Source organism: Misgurnus anguillicaudatus, chromosome 2 (assembly GCF_027580225.2).
Source record: "Misgurnus anguillicaudatus chromosome 2, ASM2758022v2, whole genome shotgun sequence".
NCBI classification, from domain to species: Eukaryota; Metazoa; Chordata; class Actinopteri; order Cypriniformes; family Cobitidae; genus Misgurnus; species Misgurnus anguillicaudatus.
In genome coordinates, this window is record NC_073338.2 from 23,397,999 (window position 1) to 23,418,083 (window position 20,085).

Sequence of the window (20,085 nt, forward strand, 5' to 3'; positions counted from 1 at the left end):
GGGTTTATGATAAAAGAGACGCTTGCGTTTGCCAGATACTCGCATAATCGCATGCGTAATCAGAGTTTACTGTTAAGGGAGTGTTTTGGGTGTATTTTGTAAACGTGAGCGTCTCTTTTATCATAAACGGTTTTGATGCGTGTGCAGCAGACACTTATTTTGACAAAACACGTGATGCACATGGTTCACATGACGCAACAAACACGTATTTTGAAAACACAAGCAACACACATGACACTCTAAACACTTATTTTGAATTTGTGCCCCTCGGATAAGTAGTCACAAGCCGCCACTGGTATATATTGACATTTTTGAATTTGGTGCCTTGTGCAAAAGTATTCCTAACTCACTGTGACTTTGGGTTTTGAATAGGGCACAAAAACTCAGTATACTTACTTGCACTAAATAGTGCTCAAAATATATACAGTAGACACAAAAGGTTTATCATTAAAGCATGTATTGCTTATTTGCATTTATTATGACAAATCACAACTCTTTCTTTGTCCTCCACTAGATGGTGATCTTTCATTTTTGAGGCATTTACTACTATTTTGTCACAGGGGTCACAAGGCAAAAAATGTTGAGAATAAATGGACCTGTGTATCAAAGACTTAAACCCTGCACAGATTATGATGACAAAGGCAGATCTCTAACATACAGCACTGAAAGCCTCTCTCTCACCTCTGCTATTAAAACAATGCTTCAAAGTCTGGCTGAATGTCCGGGTCTCTTGTATACGCTTTGTGTGCAGTTTTCAAGGTTGCACGAGCCACAGTCTCTTTCTCTTTAAAAATTTCTTGCATCACTTGTGCTAAATAGAATCACATGAGAGTCAGTCAGCAAGGGACAGCACATTACACACTGAATATAGCAATATACAACACTCACACTGTATGTTTAAAAACTAAAGACATGCTACATCAGCAGCACGTGATTGTATATTAAAATATGTATAATTTATCCTTGAATCACTTTTTTCAATCTTAGAGTCCTTAAGCAGGCATTGTTCTCTGTTATATTTGTTGTCTTTAAATCAGTACAGCTAAGCCTTTTTTTTCTAAAGAACTTTTTTGGTGTTAAAGAAATGTGTTACACATTACATTGCAAACTAGCTGTTAAGAAAGCCATTGAGTAGATCATGGGCATTGCTATATGAATGTTAAGTAATGAAAATTCTCTCATCATTTACTAACACTTAATTACTTTATTCATGCCATTTACGATGAACAGGGGTGTAGTCAGTGGCGGCCACTGTCTTCTCTTCTGAGGGGGGCGGTTTTAAATTATGTGTTTGGAGTGTCATGGGTGTTCAGGGTTTCCTGCAGAAAATTAGTTAGTTAAGGTGGTAGGGTTGAGCGGGTGGATGTGGCCGTACGCGTCATGATGAAAACTTTTTAAAAATTAAAACTAGCAATTACAACCCCCCCCCCAATATTTATGCAGGGATTAATGAAAACATATAATGCACATTTTTATCAGGCTCTTATGATTAGGTTCAGTAATTTCGATTTAAATGGCAATAAAAAGGTTATTAGTCAGTAATTAAAATGCCTTATTTTCACAAATGTCACTTCATTGGTTTTTAACTAATTTGACATCTTTCGCTGAAAAACCCTCTAAATGAACGCAGGTATTTTTGGCAAAAACCTCCACTTCTAAAAAAATCCACTTCTTTGGACAAGACACAGTAAACACTTTTAAAATCACTAAAGAAGCGTAAAAACATGATGAAATTCATGAAATGATTTCAAAATGTTAAAATGAAAAACTGAACCACACATTATGGGGAGCTGTGATGCATTTGGATGCCATATTTATACATTGCCGAGAGCATTCGGTTAATTTCATTTTACATCATTCACATCAAATTTTTTTTATAGAGGTGATGTTTAGTGGCTTTTGCATCTGAGCTCTTCTTATGTACAGTTGAAACCTCAACCCCCATGTTTAAACCAAATCTAAACTGCAAAAAATGCTTAGTATTTGTATTTTTGTTTTGTTTTCAGTAGAAATATCTATTTTTTTTAAATATGTATTCTTGATGAGCAAAATGACCTTAGAAAATAAGTCTAGTTATCTGTCTAGTTATTACTAGTTATCTAGTTATCAAAATTATCTGCCAATGGTGTGAGAAAATTAAGTGTTTAAATATTGGCAGATATTTTTGCTTGTTTTAATTCACTTATATTGTATATTTTTTTGTCTATAAACTAGATTTATTTACTTAGTAATTTTGCTAATCAAGAAAAAGCATCTTAATTTAAGAATTTACAGATATTTCTACTGAAAACAAGACAAAAATACTAAGAAAGTCATTTTTTGCAGTAAACACTCTTGATTATTATTTTTGTAAAACAAGCTTTGTGTTCAGCTGAAGAAAGGGAGTCATATATCATGAAGGTGAGATCATTTTCATTTTTGTGTGAACTATTCATTTAATTATTATAAGCATGGGGAAAATGCCAAACGAATACCTGCCATAGATACCTTTCTTAATAAGTGTTGGCTAAGCGAAGGTCAAATATTCTTTTCCCATTTAATTCCAACTCTGCTGTTTTACTTTAAGGGAAATATCAGCTCATTATATCTCCGTCTGATAGGGCAGAGTGATTTGCTTTAGCCGGAAGTTAAGTCATTCAGAACTCCTTTGGTCACAGAATAATTAATGTCACATATTAAATCAACCGAAGCTGTCCTTTTAATTACGTGCAGCTTTCCTAAATTCATAGGTTGAGGCTTTTTACCATCACCATGTTCAAATGAGCACATTACCAACAATAAAGACAGTTTAAGTTTATTGAAGATTATCCCGAGGTATTTAAAACGGCCTCATATTTGCAACAAAGGATGTTTAATTTCTTTTCCCAGAATTTGCTACACTTTTTTCATAAAAAAAAGATCCTCACAGACCAAACCTGACAGCGCTGGTTCATTTGCGTTATGAACATCATTTTGTGGTTTCCGTGACTGCTGGTGGGGTCAGGATGTGTGGGTATAGACTCATTAAGCTGAATGAAATTTTAGAAATTAGGTTAAATCCTTAAAGAAACTCATGAGATGAAGCCCCAGTGCATTTTACTATCAAACGGCCCAATGAAGAAACTTAAATGTCAGACTTTGTCCACAGGGTGCAATTACGCATTTAGGCCAGAAGATCACATTCTGCTCTTAAAGCAACTAAATCAATTTCTCCGTCCCTCGGCTATTTATTTTCTAACTGGTCTTTGTAGTTGTTATGTAAGGTATCGAGAAGATTATATGTGTTTCTCTTCCTCGATTTTCACATAATAAGCATTTTACAGATAAAGTCGATGACTACTAATAACATACATATAAGGGTGATTCTCACGAAATCCAGACTTATAAGGGGTCCAGCATCAGATTTTTTAAAAAACCCATTGAAGCCAATTTTTTTTGCACATATAAGATTAAGTTCTGAACTTACTATAACCATTATTTTTAGAGGATTTAAAAAATATTTCCTATAGAATTATTTAAATTTTAGATAAGCATAATAATAAAATTATAATTACAGCAACATGATATTAGATTAAATATATGCATTTACAAACTCATGTTTCGGTAATGAGAATTGAAAAGTTGTCTAGGTACTATGACAAACAAAATTTCAACTTTTATCTGGAGAGAAAAAATAAGATCTGCTCACCTGATAGCCATCTTGAGTGTCACGGTCAATTATGTCCCTTCCAATATTTTTTAAAAAGTTAGTTCATTGAGGGCTTAAACAATGATTGAAAATTGTTGCGGAGGATGAGAAAATTTTTCTTGGACACATTTATATTCCTTATTATTGTCTCTATATTTACCAATGATCACCAAATATCACATGTTTCTTTACTGTAAATGTTTATAGTATAACATGCACTGAAGCTTTTCATTTTTTAGATTTTTTAAATTATAAATATTTCCATGTCAAAGAACCAAAATCCAGTCATGGACACATTGCGGTAATGAAAATTTTCCCCTTAAATGTGGAAATAAAGCAAAATTGGTTTGTATGATGTCATTTGAAATCATGTGAAGAGATGTTTGTAACTGTATGCTTCTTATTTTGATACTTTGGATTTACTTTTTTTATTATAATGTTTCATGACACCTCATAAGTCTAATTTTGCGAGAATCACCCATATGCTTAAGCTGATTCTTTATGGAAAAATAATATATTTTGCTCCAGGTGATGCGTCTCTTTTCCTCAGCTACAGCCAGAGATGTTCTCTGTCTACATTTAACCGACTTTTGTGACAAGTGGGAAGTGGAGGCTCATGCTCCCTGCTCCGGGAGTCTGTCCATTGCAGCCTACTGAGGCAGAACAGCCTGTTAGGATCCCTAGAGAAAGCACAGTGCTTAGCATGGCTCAGTGGAATGGTGCTTTTTGCCGCCCGGACCCGCAATAAACACCTCTTTCTGTGCCATTCTGCAGTCCTTTCAAAGAGCCCCCCCCCCTTCTCCTCTTCAGAGCGGGACACAGATGGCGTCAGAAAGGGGAAGAGTTTAGGAGGAGACGGAAGAGTGACTGGGGGGCAGTGGTATTTGGCTGACTGGCTGGTGGGAGGGACCTTTTGTGATGCAATGTTGCATAAATAATGCCAGAGGGGTTCGAAATTCTCTGTTGCCATGACGACCTTTGTGCCTGACTGCACTCCACTTGTTTTCTGCTGGAAGGCAGTCACTAGCAGTCTAGTAGTTTCTCTAATGACTTTACTCTCGATGAACGGAGATGAACGCAGTGTAGTGGGATGTTGATGCGCCAGGAAAAACACAGCTTGTTTTCTGCAGAGGCAGATTCTGGAGTATGGTACATCTGCCGGTAAGAGGGCTCGTGTTTTTAATTTTTTTCAAAGCAACAGGTGTTTAATTGTTGGTAGGATGGAAGTAATACTGTTGTTTGGGATGAATAGATTGCTTTAAGTGAATTAGGTTGTTGTTCTCTTTTTGGTGGTCAAATTTAAAGTTGTTTTTTTTAAGGTTTAAGGTTTGGATTGTTTGTGTACAGCAAGTGCAGTTTTTTGTATGGCTTAGTCTTAAGTGAGCATGGTCACACTTTGGTTTTATGGGAATCTTTAGTATTGCACTTAAAAAAAAGAATAATTTACAGCGATGCTTTGATTCGCAAAATAAAAATTTCTTTTAGTCCTAACTCCCAAAAAAACCACAACATTTTGTGCAATACAATGTTCTTTGTATGAGGTTCTTCATGGAAGCATGCAGCCAAAAATGGTTCTTCTGTGTGGCATTGTTTAGCAATTTTATTTTTAAGAGCGTGGCTGCCTACAGTTCTGGAATCCTTAATATACCAAAAATCTTCTGCTATACAACATTAATTGAGACTCTATATCGTGCGTAATCATTTTTGAACAGTGTTTGAAAGCCGCAGTTAGCACCTCTTTAGTTTCGCCGCCTGCCTGTCTCCGTGCTCTATAGTGCTCACTCTGAATGGACCTTTTTATTATCCTTTCTGGGTTTCTGCCCAAAATAGCAGGTGATGCGTTGTGGAGCACTCTTGGGTTTAACTCCTCCAGGGACAGTTTTTGACCTTGTGGCTCAGTGAACTCATCTCGGCAATCTCACAATGGAAACGGGGACGTTGCATTGAGTGTCGCAGCCCAGGGCATAGACATGTAGTTCGGTGTGTGTGTGTGACTGGATTTTCACAGTGATTACTTTAAAGAGGAGCGCTGGGATTTTGTCTCCGATTCAGCATCGACAAGTTTGTCATTAAATGTTAAGTGGTGCATATCTAATGAAGTACAGAGCAGGAAAGTTGCGTAGCACTGGAACGGTCCAGTGACTATCAAAGTTCAAAATACTGTCTGTGATGTCTGCACAATATCTAAATTAAGAAAATGTAGTGTTGATTTTTCCATTTTAGTAGCTCTTACCTCTTGACTAAGTTAGAATTATGTTTTGTGTTTCACTTTTTATATGCAGTGCTCCTAACTCTTTCCCCACCAGCGTTTTAAAAAAAAGTTGCCAGCTAGCAGCAGCATTTTTTATGATTTTAACAAAAGTTTAATGCCTTCCAGAACATTTTCTTCGTTAAATATATAAACATACAATATATCAAATGAAAGAACAGGCCCTCTGCTTTCTTATTCTTCTTCCTTTATGCCATTCCAGCATCTATTGCTATATTCATGGCAAGAACCAGGTAATCCATACACAACTTTTATTCAGACATGTTGATCCATGCACAGGTTGGGGGAGGGACAATTTGGCATTTCCAATTTGGATAATTTGCATGTTTTTTGGCCTTTGGGGAAAACTGGAGTATGCACGCTGACACAGGGAGAACAGTGCTGCCAAATTGTAAGGAAAAAGTTGAGATAATTGCGTTTTTTTGAAGGACTTTTGATAGAGACCATATTCATAGCGATCCTCAAAACATACACAGAGTTTGAATTGTTTGTCCTAAGGGAATACTTCTGGGTTTTATAAGTTGGGTAAGAGCGCCACCTGGTGGATAATAACATAAATATGGATTATCGGAAAAACTCGTCATTGGCAGGAAAGCATTTTCTCTTAATTGACGAGTTAACTCGTCAATGGCGGGGAAAGAGTTAAGGGGATAATTCAGCTATAAATAGAAATTACCAAATGATTTACTTACCCTCAAGCCATCCAAGATACACATGTCCATCATCTTTCAGATAAACAAATTTGAGTTATTTTAGAAAATGTCTTCCACACGTCAGAAAACAGTGTCCTTCACAGAGTAATTCACACGGTTCCAGGGGGTTAATAAAGGACTTCTGAGGGTAATGGATGCGATTTTGTGAGAAAAAAATCTATATTTAAAACTTATAAAAATTCGCTTTCATTAGTTTCAGCGCAGGACATAGCATACGATGCGTAGTGACATAGTAAAGAATGCGGAGACACAGAGGAGAAAGCAAAACAATGCCAGTCACGAATTAGAAATCTAAACCTAGGATTTTAAAGAAAATGGTGGAACATTTCGATATAAGACAAGAGGATATTGAGGTATCCCTATTTGTAGCTAAAACAACTCACGACGCATTGTTCTCACGAGAGTATTTTCTTACCGGACCTTACGCATCGTACCCTTCGCATAATACACATTGGCCCCTCCCTGAAGCTAGTTATTATAGTTTATACAGTTTTAAATATTTATATTTTTTATTACAAAATTGCATTGATTACCTTCAGAAGGTTTTTATTAACCCCCATGTGGATTACTTTTTTGGGCTTGAAAGTAGAGGTCTACACGGGTCCAAAAATTCCTACCCGAACCCGATCAGACCCGCAAATGTGCTACACTGAACCGACCCGGACCCGTCTGTTGTTTTGAAATCTGGACCCGGAACCGACCCGGACCCGTCTATTATTTAAAAGCTGGACCCGGATCCGACGAAGACCCATCTATTATTTAAAATCTGGACCCGAACCCGTCCGGGAAAATACAGACCCGACCGGCAAATATTCTTTAGCTAAATGTTATTAATAAGTCAATAAACAAGTAGCGAAAATTTAACTTTTTGTCTTACCCATAGAAGTTAGTCTTCTCCCACCTTGTACCTGACTGTGTGATGCACAATCCTTATTTCCAAGAAAGTTCCATCCATGTTATTCCTCTCTTGACGATTGAAGTGTTTAATGCTTATTCCAGCTTTAAAAGTCCACTTTACAGTCATGGTGATTAATAACGCAGTTTTACATCGGGTCAACTTGCTTAATAATGTTTGCCCATTTGGATTATAATAACGATTGCTCGTTCAGTGCCATGGCTGCTTTCGTTAGCTTTACTTCTTTGCTATCATCTCTGTGCTCTTTGAGCAGAGTCGCGAACACTTTAGATATAACAGCAAGACGGTCAATTTATAATATTATAAAACTTAGAGAAGTCAGTGCAAAATGCGCGGTACGGCGGAATAGGTCCCGCCTTCTAAAAAAAGAGCCAATTGTCAAAGGTAAAGTCATTGCGTCTCACTGCAGAAGCTCCTGACTGGTAGCCAGAGAAACATTAAAAGAGTGCATGCGCGTTAGCTGCCTGGTTGGAGCAACCAAATATAAACCTTTTAACGCAATTTTTGCGTCATAGAAAAAATGTATGGGACAGTTCATTTAAGTTTTTGTTGCTGTTTTTGAAATATTTTATTTAAATGTGAGTGTGTGTTCTCCGAGTCCGATCAACCTCAATGTTAAACAGACCCGAAGTAATAGATTGAGACCCGACCCGGACCCGGCTGATCATTTAAAATATAGACCCAAACCCGTACGGGTCCCGGGTCGTGTCCCGGGTCTTCGGGTCTCGGGTCTTCTGTGTAGACCTCTACTTGAAAGTCAAAGACCCTTTTTCCAACCATTATAAAGCTTTGATGAGCAAGGACATTTACTAAAATAACTTAAATTGTGTTTGTCTGAAAGATGATGGACATATGTATCTCAGAGGCTGTTTACACTTGGCATTAACATGCGTTTTCACAAGTGGACAACGTTAATGCCAGGTGTAAACGGTGTTCAAAAAGTTTTGAGCTCGTCCATTTTCGAACACTTTCAACCACATCCAGAGGTAGTCGAAACCCCTTTTGATCGGATTGCTTTTGTAGTATAAACGCACATGTGGTTGAATGTGTTCAAACAGCCACACGCGACCGCCTTCTCTCTGCCTATTTATCTAATCTGAGGTACTGAACGCAATGTTTTACGTCTTTATTAACTTCTGGTGTGAACACACGTCGAACCGCGCTATTTTTAGCCTTTCATTGATAAAACTAAAGTGGCTGATCTCCGCAGTTTCATTTTGAAAGTGTGTGAAAGTTTGCGATCCTATTTCATGAATTGCGCTGAAAATTCAAAGAAAGCTCTTACATACACACGTACAAAACACTGTGCAGCATGTTTACTTGCTAAACAAGCAGCGGACTCCGACATAATATTAGTTCGCGTCCATATAAACTCATAATTACTCCCGCTCGGGTTTGAATGACAGCAGAGAGACCCCCCCCCCCCTCACAGTATTCAAGACAGAAGCGGTCGAAAGTGGACAAAAGAGACGGATTTAAATAACAGGTGTAAATGTAATGTGTCTCTCTCGTCCACTTGTGATCCGATCGATGAAAACACATCTTAATACCAAGTGTAAACAGCCCTTCAGATGGCTTGAGGGTGAATAAATCATGGGGTAATTTTCATTTTTCGCTGAACTACCACTTTAAAAAAAAATTCAGACTCTGCTATCAAACCAGGAATATTGCTATTGAAATTATAGTCAATCAATCAATAAATCATGTAGGTCACCAAGTAGCTTCACTTTTTAAGAAATACCTCTTTTTAATAAATGGCTATTTGTTCAAGTTCTGTTAGCTTCTGTCCACCTGAAAGACTAAGAGCCCTATTTTAACAATCTAAGCGTATTGTCTAAAGCGCCCAGCGCAACGTCTAAATGGGCGTGTCCGAATTCACTTTTGCTAATTTAACGACGGGAAAAATGGTTTGTGCGCCGAGCGCATCGTCGAAAAGGGTTGGTCCTATTGTAATGGGAGTATTTTGGGTGTAACGTGCAGTAAACCAGTGAGAGTCACAGCTCTCATCCCCTTTAAAAGCAAGTTGTGTTGGCGCTATGTCTAATCCCTATTTAGATGACGGACTTTGTAAACTGAAAAACTAAGCGGAGGAAGAAGATCCCCAGTTTAAAGGCTCTCTAAGCGAATAATGCGCGACGTCACTTCCTGTTGATGTTTGACCTGTTTTCAAACAAACGGAGCGTAGCTAACACCTCCCCCTCCCTCTCCCGTCCGTGCTTTCATGAACGCGCCCAACCCCCACCCCCAAATCCTTCTTGTCGTTTATTGGCTGGAACACTTTGTTATGGTTTCTGTTTGTAGGTTTGGCCACTATGTTGATATTCCCGTTTGTCGAGCCTGAGCTGTCTACAGAGATCGCGTTTTTTACAGTTTGATCAGCGGACAGGCAGCAAGCAGATAGTGAGGAGATGTTTGCTGTATGTAACAAAAAATGTTTTATGGTCTAAAACGCGTCAATTCGCTTAGAGCGCCTTTAAGATTAATGTTAAATAATTGTGTTGTTTTTCCCTTGTATTGAAATTGTTATTTTTTTATTAAAACCTTTAAAACCCGTTTTCTTTTAGTCATGGAAGTAAAAAAGCAGGCTTGTAATTGCTTTAAATGTATGGCTATCCAATATCATCAAAAATAATTTTTATAAGGTTTGTACTCTAAAAATACTTTATTTGTAACAAACAGGATATAAAGAATTTACAAACGGCTCTCCGCACGTTTCAGCACTTTGGACAGCGTTTTTTTTTGGCAAAGAGTTTTTTTAAGCATTACTTAAAAATGTTTCTCATCTCACCATATCCGCAGGTACCGAGTCATCATATACAATAAATCCGTGAGGTAACATTAAAAAAAAAACATTTAAAAACAGATGCATTTGTTTAAAGCAAAGCATTTATTTACTTACCAGGCTGCAGGTGAAGCAGCTCTTTGTGCCTTCTAACGTCTCATAATTACTCCTCATTTATGTCCAAGAGACTCAATAATAATCTTTTACATTCAATCCTTTAATCTTTCATATTTAAAAACATTTTTGTGCTGCTGCGCATTCATGTACTTTGTGATAAGCAACCCCGCGTTGTCCTCCCGTTTATAGGCGCATATTACTAATGCACTCGTTAAATAACATAAAACATATTGCGCCATTGACTTTAGACCAGGTTTTTGTTGGTCAATGTGGCGTAGTCTATTTTAGTTGCCTCAAAATAGCAATGCGCCAACAATGCGCCTGAACACACCTCGTTTTCAGACCAGAACGCCCATGGGCGCAAAAGGGGGTCCAAATAATTTGCTATTTAAACAATGCGGCGCTAAACGTGAAAATTAGGGTGAAAACTAGCGAAAGACACTTGCGTCGCGCATTGCGCTGCATTGCGCCGGGTGTAAGATAGAGCCCTAAATAATACAGATGATCTTTTAAAAATCCTTATTGTTTCTGCTAATGAGATTCAGATGAGAGGATTTGGAGATTTCGTAAAAAAATGTGCTTCTTTGATTTTCTCTCTGGAGCCCAGTGATCCCACATGCACATTGCATGATAAGTCTAATACTTAGGTTTGTATACTTAAGTCAGATATTTCCCTATAATCGTTCAACACATTCTCCCAAGACCAAGTCCCATTTGCGTCTATTTTTATTCCTCCAAAAGATTTGAAAGAAACATTTGATAAATGAAACAGCAACCTCTGGGCTTTAATATTTTCCTCTGGGTCACCCCCCCCTTCTCTCTCTCTCTCTCTCTCTCTCTCTCACACACACACACACACACACACACACACACACACACACACACACACACACACACACACACACACACTGTGACAGTTTGACAGTCACTGGAGCATGTAAGTGCATGTGTGATGCATGCTATAGGCTGTATCAATCCCATAATTCCTCAAGGGCTTCACATATACCTTCTGACTGCTTTATGTGTGCAGGAGCTGCAGTTCGAGCGACTGACGAGAGAGCTGGAGGCTGAGAGGCAGATTGTTGCCACCCAGCTGGAGAGATGCAAGCTGGGTTCTGAGACAGGAAGCATGAGCAGCATCAGGTGGGTCCAGTGGACTGACACCACTCAGTAACTTAAGCCATCTATAACATCTCACCATCTCCACTTAAAGGGATAGTTAACCCAAAAATGAAAATTCTGTCATCATTTACTCACCCTCATGTTCATCTGAACCTGTATGTGTTTCTTTATTCTGTTAAAAAGAAGATATTTTGATAATGATGGTAACCACAGAGTTCATGGTACCCTTTGACTTCTATAGTAGGAACAACAAATACTATGGAAGTCAGCGGGTACCATCAACTGTGTGAATAGAGAAATACAACATGAGAGTGAATAAATGATGACAGACCTTTCATTTTAAGGTAAACTATATCTTTAACTTTTCGCCATCTACCTCTGCTAGCAGTAAATGTCTTTAAAAACATGGAGGAACCTAAATGACTGTATCACCGATTTTTCTTTCCTAGTATAAAAAGGTTTATTGCTTTATTAGCACATCATAAAAAAAGTAGGATAACCACAACCAACCAGATGAGGTTCAGGTCTACACTGTTTCAGTTTTCTCCTAGGCTAAAATCTTTAGTTAACAACATAAAGGATAAAGATGGCAGCTATGCTTTTAATCAACATATCAACAAAGAAGATAATTTTACAAGTCTGTTCAGATTATATAAATAAAGACTTTGTAGATTGATTTATATGCAGTTAGTTTGACTTTTAGGAATGTCTGGTAAGTGTTTTTAAGTGGTTTATAAAGTGAATGTTTAAATTGAATTGAATAGCCCGCTGTGTTGTGCTGTCTTTAATGATGTGGAGCGTATCTGTGTGCTTATTCACCTAGCCTGAAAACTCAATAAATCAAATGTCCTTCATCTGTTTAGTCGATGAGACTTCCACGCCAGTTGCTTTGTCAATGAGATTCTGTTGTACATGCTGATATCAAGTTTTTAAGTTTGTATCAGTGGCAGATTTGAAGGGGCTGTTGCATTGGGGCCATTGGGTGTGTGATGACTTGGCCCTCTTATTATGTTTTTGCATAAGGATCTCTAATAAATGAATATATAAATGAGAAAATAGTTAAGTATTGTACTTGCCATGGTTTCATTGGTCTTAGTAAAATATTTATTTTAGCACCATATTTTTACGAGAGTTTGGCGCCATGTTGTCCTGGGGCCATAGTGTTGAGCACTTTATACATAACAAATTATAAATTATTCACATTTTAGTACTGCATATTCACTTCATAAAGGCTCAGACAAATAGGATTACAGCCATTGGCATATGCGGGTGTAGCCTTCTTTTCTGTTTTCTGCCTTATAGCACTTTTCTCACCTATTGCCCACATTAGCTGAGAGCAGTTAACTTACATAAAATATATACATTCAAAAATATCAGTAGATTATGCTTTTTTTAAAATTCAGAACAAAATTTTTTTTCCATCCTGGTGATGTCAGTGAGCCCATGTTTTGTATGTTGTTGCATGCAGTATTAAACTTGTCTTTCAGAAGTTGCTCTTGCAAAACTTTTTAAAGTTCTTGCATTTCTTGCCAGCTGTCTTCATATTATAGGTGCAATAAGCTTTGTGAGGGGGTGTGTTAAACATGCTTTAAAGAACTAGGGCTGGGTATTGGCAAGGGCCTCCCGATACGATACGCATCACGATACATGGGTCATGATACGATGCAATACGTTGCATGTTGCGATACATTGCAATACTTTTTCTTTTTTTATCAAAACTGTAAAAAAATAGTGCTGAACACCTGCAGCTCTTTGAAAGCTGCAGGTGTTTTTAAATTTTCTGCAATTTTCTCACTCCCTCTAACTTGTGAGACATTGGCCGAATGGCCGTATATGGCAGACAACTGGACAGTGACAACTACAGCAGCGGCAGAGGAGGTCATTTGACGCACTTGATGTTTTTTAAAATATCGATAGTAGAGATCAAAATATCGATACACTATCGATACAGCTAACTATCACGATAGTTGGCTGTATCGATATTTTTGCACAGCACTATAAAGAACATTGTGATTTCTCATTCTCAGGCTGGTTTGATACTCTGGTTTAAGTCTGCTCGACCAGCATTTGAACTAGACAGATGCAAAGCGTAGCGGGCCCCACAGCAGCCCATGTTGGACACCAACAGCCACAACCCAACATATGCTTGTGATTTTAGTCTTTTTAGCTGGGTTTATCTTAAACAGTCAGGCTAGGTCATACCTCTTCTCAGACACATACAGAGTTAAACAAGCTGCTGTACGCAAGTATTTAATCAAGGTTTGCAACTTGATTGGACACAATTCACAGTTATTGTACTTTGTGCACTTTTTACCCAACAACCAATTTTGGCTAAAACCAGGCAAAATCTGGACTGTCAGTGAAAGTCTAATAGAGGGCTAACCGTAGCCGAAGAATAGACAATGCGTATACGCTTAGAACATGTAAAAGAAATTAAAGCAAACACCTTGAACACCTGTTGACTTTGCTTGCATGATGGAATATCATACATCTCGCAAGTTATTATAAATTCAAGGTTATTTAGGGTAAAAGGAGGATACTAGCCAGACTATATTGGGTCTATAGTTAGCTTTCACTCAGTTATTGTTTTCTTGGCAGCTTTTGTTCAACGGGTACATTCTTCCAACTACAGTGTTACTTTACTGGTGTTCAGTGTCAGTTGCAGAACAATACTGCTACAATTTCTTTTATAACGTAGCAAACTGAAAGTCACAGTATCCAGAGAAACACTGTTGGCCAAAGAAAGCATTTTCAGCCAGTGACCCACTTGTTTAATGAAACGTGTGTCTTTTCATAAGGTTTTCCATTTTGAAACTTTAGCTAACTGCTTGGTACTCAGCAAAAAATGTTACGCTCATATAATATGTAAAATGGCTTTGTGTTCACTGTTATGTCTTGTAGAAATGCCGAGTGAAGTTGTCTTATTGTCTCTATAGTTGGACGTCAATTAGACCAAACCTCGGCACAGCACCAAACATCTGCTGCTCTGAGTGAGACCATTGACTTGCTACTAGATGTTCACTGATGAGCCCAATCCTGTAGTGTGGAGTTGTCTCGCTAAACGCTGTCTGTCGAGCACAGCAAGGGAGCATTAAGCCAAAGCTGTTTGACTGTTTTCCTGCCAGATTAGTCCAGCAGTCTCCTGTGTGCTTGGACTGCAGTGGCTCCGAGACTGCATCTACAATGTGTGCCTGGAGGACAGATAATACTCCCTTGGCATGTGCTGTAAATAAGTTGAGAAGACAATGTATCTGACAGTTCTAACGCTCTAATCTCATTGTAGTATAACTGCAGGCTGTAGCTCTGGTCCTTAACGTAAATTGGCATGGGATGCTGAAGACTGCAATTATTAGTATTCTGTTCATATGAGGTATGCATGAATTTTTTGCATTTGCTTTGTAGCAGAAGGCATTTTTGCTTCTTTACATACGTTCCTGTACCTCAAGTGGTAGAATGAGGTGCCAGCTATGTTTTTTTTATTTATAAGTGACCATACATACTGATAAAAGGTTTGCCTTGAGTGCACTGTAAGTTGCTTTGAATTACAGAGTCTCCTATTATGTATTAATGCAAAATTGCATAATGCATGTAGATCTGGTGTTGAATGCCAATGTTGTCTGAAACTGCAAAAGACAGATAACTCTGAATGGCTGTATTCAAGGTCTTACTTTATCAACTGTACAAAGAAATTATTTTAATTTCATTTTAATTTTACATAAAGTACTAATTATGTAAATTAATAAAGTGATTCTAAGATTTCTGACAAATTTTCTGATTGGCAAGGTTGTTGTATCATAGATATATTACTCTAAATAAGTATTATAAGCTTGAAAATACCTGAACTTACTGTATGATGAGGTTAATGACACACTTAAAAACCAGTATGGCCATCTGTGTGTGGATGTGGGGTGTCTGTGCTCAGACAATCCTCCATTTTTATAGGATATTAAGCATATTAAGGGTGTCTGCCTCTCTGGCTGACTCACCCTAAGTGTTACCCATACAGTGAGGAGAATACAGACTATATTGATTTAGCCCGCAATCTCCCGGACTAAAGAGGTGATGAAAGCCTCTTCTACCGCTCAAGACAGGCTGTAGGCCTGGACCGTTTGATTTTAGCCTCAGTCTGGTGACTGAGATCCAAGAACACTGTCTACATCTCAGTTACTGGTGCCTTTGTAGCAATAACTGCATTAAAAGTGAAATAAGTACGATATAGATTAGCTGTTTTCAACCAGAGTTGATAGTTTAAAAAGACACTACTATAATTAACACCAGGGCTCCAGACTAACTTTTTTCACTAGGAGCACAGTGGCCCCCAACAGAAAATTTTAGGGGCGCAACCAGAAAATTTAGGGGCACATTCCGTAAATCAACATGCTAACCAAATATTCACATTTCTATTAAGTAATACACTGTATTACTAATAAATACGTTGATCATAGATGCAGAAAGTACAATGTGCGGTTTTAAATATAGTGTCACATCACAAAAAAAAGGTCAAATGTACTGGTCGCACATGTGCGACTGGATGTAAAATTCAGTGGCACACTCTCAAATTTTGGTGGCAAAATGCGACCATTTGGTGGCAGTCTGAAACCCTGAACACCACTATGCCATTTAATGTACAGCCAGTTGGTTGTTATTGCAAAATGATTCTTGAATTAAAGGAATAGTCTACTCATTTTCAATATTAAAATATGTTATTACCTTAACTAAGAATTGTTGATACATCCCTCTATCATCTGTGTGCGTGCACGTAAGCGCTGGAGCGCGCTGCAACGCTTCGATAGCATTTAGCTTAGCCCAATTCATTCAATTGTACCATTTAGAGATAAAGTTAGAAGTGACCAAACACATCAACGTTTTTCCTATTTAAGACGAGTAGTTATATGAGCAAGTTTGGTGGTACAAAATAAAACGTAGCGCTTTTCTAAGCGGATTTAAAAGAGGAACTATATTTTATGGCGTAATAGCACTTTTGGGAGTACTTCGACTCGCCTGAAAAGTTTGCTCCCCTTCTCCCTCTCATAATAGGAGAGGGAGGGTGTTACTGCGCCGAGTCGAAGTACTCCCATAAGTGCTATTACGCCATAAAATATAGTTCCTCTTTTAAATCCGCTTAGAAAAGCGCTAAGTTTTATTTTGTACCACCAAACTTGCTCATATAACTACTCGTCTTAAATAGGAAAAACGTTGATGTGTTTGGTCACTTCTAACTTTATCTCTAAATGGTACCATTGAATGAATGGGGCTAAGCTAAATGCTATTGAAGCGTCGCAGCACGCTCCAGCGCTTACGTGCACGCACACAGATGATAGAGGGATGTATCAACAATTCTTAGTTAATAACATATTTTAATATTGAAAATGAGTAGACTATTCCTTTAAACATAAATATGTCTTTTAATAACATATATGACATTATATTTACAAATGATTCAACCCAATAGTGTGTTCATGTCACGACATTTAAATGTCTTGTCTTAAGGGACAATTTACAAGACTTTATTAAGATGTCACATAAATCTGTGGTGTTCCTAGAGTACATATTTGAAGTTCTAGCTTAAAATACCTTATAGATAACTTATTATAAAATTACCACATTGTAGGTGTGTGCAAAAATGTGTTTTTATATGTGTCCTTTTAAATGCAAATGAGCTGATCTTCGCACTAATTGGCAGTGCCGTGGTTGGATAGTGCAGATTAAGGGGCGGTATTATCCCTTTCTGACTTCACAAGTGGAGCCAAATATCAATTACCTATTTTTCACATGCTTGCAGGGAATGGTTTACCAAAACTAAGTTACAGGGTTGATCTTTTTCAAGTTTTCCAGGTTGATAGAAGTCCTCAGGACCCGACTATAGCACTTAAACATAGAAAAAGTTAGATTTTCATGATATATCTTCTTCTGCAAAAATGAGCAAATTTAATATTTTATATCAGTATTTAATGTTCCTTATCTACTTATGAGGTAAATAGCCGTGGCATGTAATAAGCCAGATAATGTACAGGCAGCCGGTTGTTACTGCAAAATAAGCCCCTTCAGTCCCAGGTAAAAAAGTAGTATACTTTAGTGTATTAAAAATATGATCGAAGTACATGAAGTATAAAACAAGTATGCTTCTACTTGTAGTGCTTTATTTAAAGAGTATTAAATATGTACCTTTTAAAAGTATACATTTAGTGTATGCACAAAATGTGCTTGAACACAACTATAATTTGCGCTTCTATGCCTTTTTAAGTGTATTTCCATTAGAATGGCTATACAATGCAATTGTACTGTTAGTGTGCTTAATTGCTCAAGAATCTTGATTTTCGGTAGTGTATTTTAGTGCACTTGAAGTTTAAAAAAAGTTGTTAAATTTAAGTATACTATTTACACTTGAAGTGTAGTAAAATAGATGTAAAGTGGAAGTTAATACATAATTGAATATACTTGGATTTGACAAAAATAGTACGAAATGTAGAAAATATACTTTTTAAAGTATATTTTTAATAGAATTATATTCACCTGAGGTGTGATACAAGACCAAACAAATGAACCCATATTGTAAAGTGTTAGCAAAAATGCTAATGAAAAACACTTATTTGGGGCCTTCAAGTCCTCAGGCGTAGAAAGGAAATGGTGTTTTACAACATTACATGGCTGTGTGTGTAGCAGCAGAGACATCGGCACAAGACAGCGGCGCACACTCCATCTGCCGCGTGACAGAATGGCACACTTGCCATCTAGCTTAACTAAGCCGGCCTAACATAGCGCAGATCTTAACCACTGAGCTCCCTGCATGTGACATCGTTCTCGCTGTCAGCCTAATGACCCACCACATCCTCACACAGGCTCAAAATAACATTTCATCCTTTTAGAAAGTACGCTTGTTAGAGGAAATGTGCGATTGATTCTGTAATTGCTTATGCTAACTGCTGTTGTCTTAGCCTCGTGAAGGCGCTCCGGGTGCACTGCTCGTCTTTATGCCGCAGCATTAGCCCCGAGGATGTGACTTGTTTCATCGTGTACACAATCAGTCTCCCATTGAAACACTAAAAGCAGACATGCACTGTATTTACCTTTATGAAAATTGATATTTTTGCATAGTTCGCATAATGTCATTTACAGTATTAGACAAATGCTTTTGCCGAAAGGTTTCGTAGCCACAAGTACTGTAAAGTCAGGGCTGTATTTTTATCGCTATAGATGTAAAAATATATAGATGGTTTCTATATAGTAGAATGTTATTTGTTATTAAATAAGTGATCTATGCACATTTAGTAACTGGGTGATTCTCACGAAAACTTGGTTTTAAACATGTCAAGCATGAAAATGTAAAAAAAATTTCCCACCAGACATTGAAAAACAAAGTCTGGAGTAAATGGGAACAATAATTTAAAAACTTTTACTTATCATTTAACACTTTTTGTAACATAATTTAAAAAATTAGTCCTAAAAAATCTCATTACCGCAACAGTCAGAAAACATCAACACTGACATATTTTCAAAATGACATTACAAACCTGAAAGAACATAATTTGGAGATTCTGCACATGCATTTAAAATCAAAGTATTATGCTTCTATTAATTAAATTAACATTTAAAAAGCATCTGTTGCGGTAATGATAATCAAAATGTCGTGTAAGCATTCTGACAAGACAATATTTCAATTTAACTGTAAAAAAATGATCTTACCTGATAGCCATCTTGAAGTAACTGGTCCATGTGCTAGGTCACTCAAAATCAAACTTTATTAAAATTCTGTATGTGTGCTTAAACTGTTCTCAAAAAGTGTTGCGGAGGATGAGAACATCAGGCATGGACACATCATTTTCCTAATTTTTCTTCATTATTATTATACATGAATATTCAGTAAATATTTTTTCTGTCATCTAAAGTAGTCTCGCAAAACATCCATTTATTTTTTTTCTTAATATTTTTGTGTTAATTTGATTAAATTACAACATAACGCATGTTCAAACACAGCCGGACACATTGCGGTAATGAGAATTTCAGCAGAAAATGAGATAAAATTTCCAATTATAAATTCTTATGTTGAAATCACACATTGTGCAGGGTAGAACACAGAATTGTGTTAATTCTGATGCTTTTTAATGTTACTATATTACACATTTTAAAGCTAAAATCATTAGTGCCGTGGTGTTTCAATGGTTTCGTGAGAATCACCCAACTACTGTATAACTTCTATTGCTACGGACATTCAACTGTATTCCATTACAACATTTACAAGGTGACTTATATACATTTTATTAGTATGTGCTTAATGAGGTACACCTTAGTATTTAAGATATACTTCTATTTAGCAATATTTACCAATCTGTTACCATAACTGTTGTGTTTTTGTGTAAGGAAGCGCAGTTATAGCGGTTTATGCTACTGTAGGTAAACAATCACTTTTATAAGGGAGTTCCCAGACAAGAGCCATGTGGTGTAAGTCTGGGCTGCAGAGGTGTCTGGGGACTCGTGTTTATGTTGCCGTGATTCGTAGTA

The 20,085-nt window shown here is 37.3% G+C and overlaps 1 protein-coding gene across 6 annotated transcripts in view; it reads left to right on the forward strand.

Moving 5' to 3' along the window:
* Positions 1 to 20,085, forward strand: part of ctnnd2b (catenin (cadherin-associated protein), delta 2b) — a 125,848-nt gene that overhangs the window by 27,858 nt on the left and 77,905 nt on the right. For 5 of the 6 annotated variants that reach the window (XM_055201992.2, XM_055201993.2, XM_055201994.2 and 2 more), the window contains exon 3: positions 11,495 to 11,607. In XM_055201992.2, the coding sequence (XP_055057967.2) occupies positions 11,495 to 11,607 (113 nt within the window). Of the gene's footprint in view, positions 1 to 4,645; positions 4,829 to 11,494; positions 11,608 to 20,085 lie in introns of those variants that run through there. The other variant, XM_055201996.2, reaches the window with a different exon arrangement.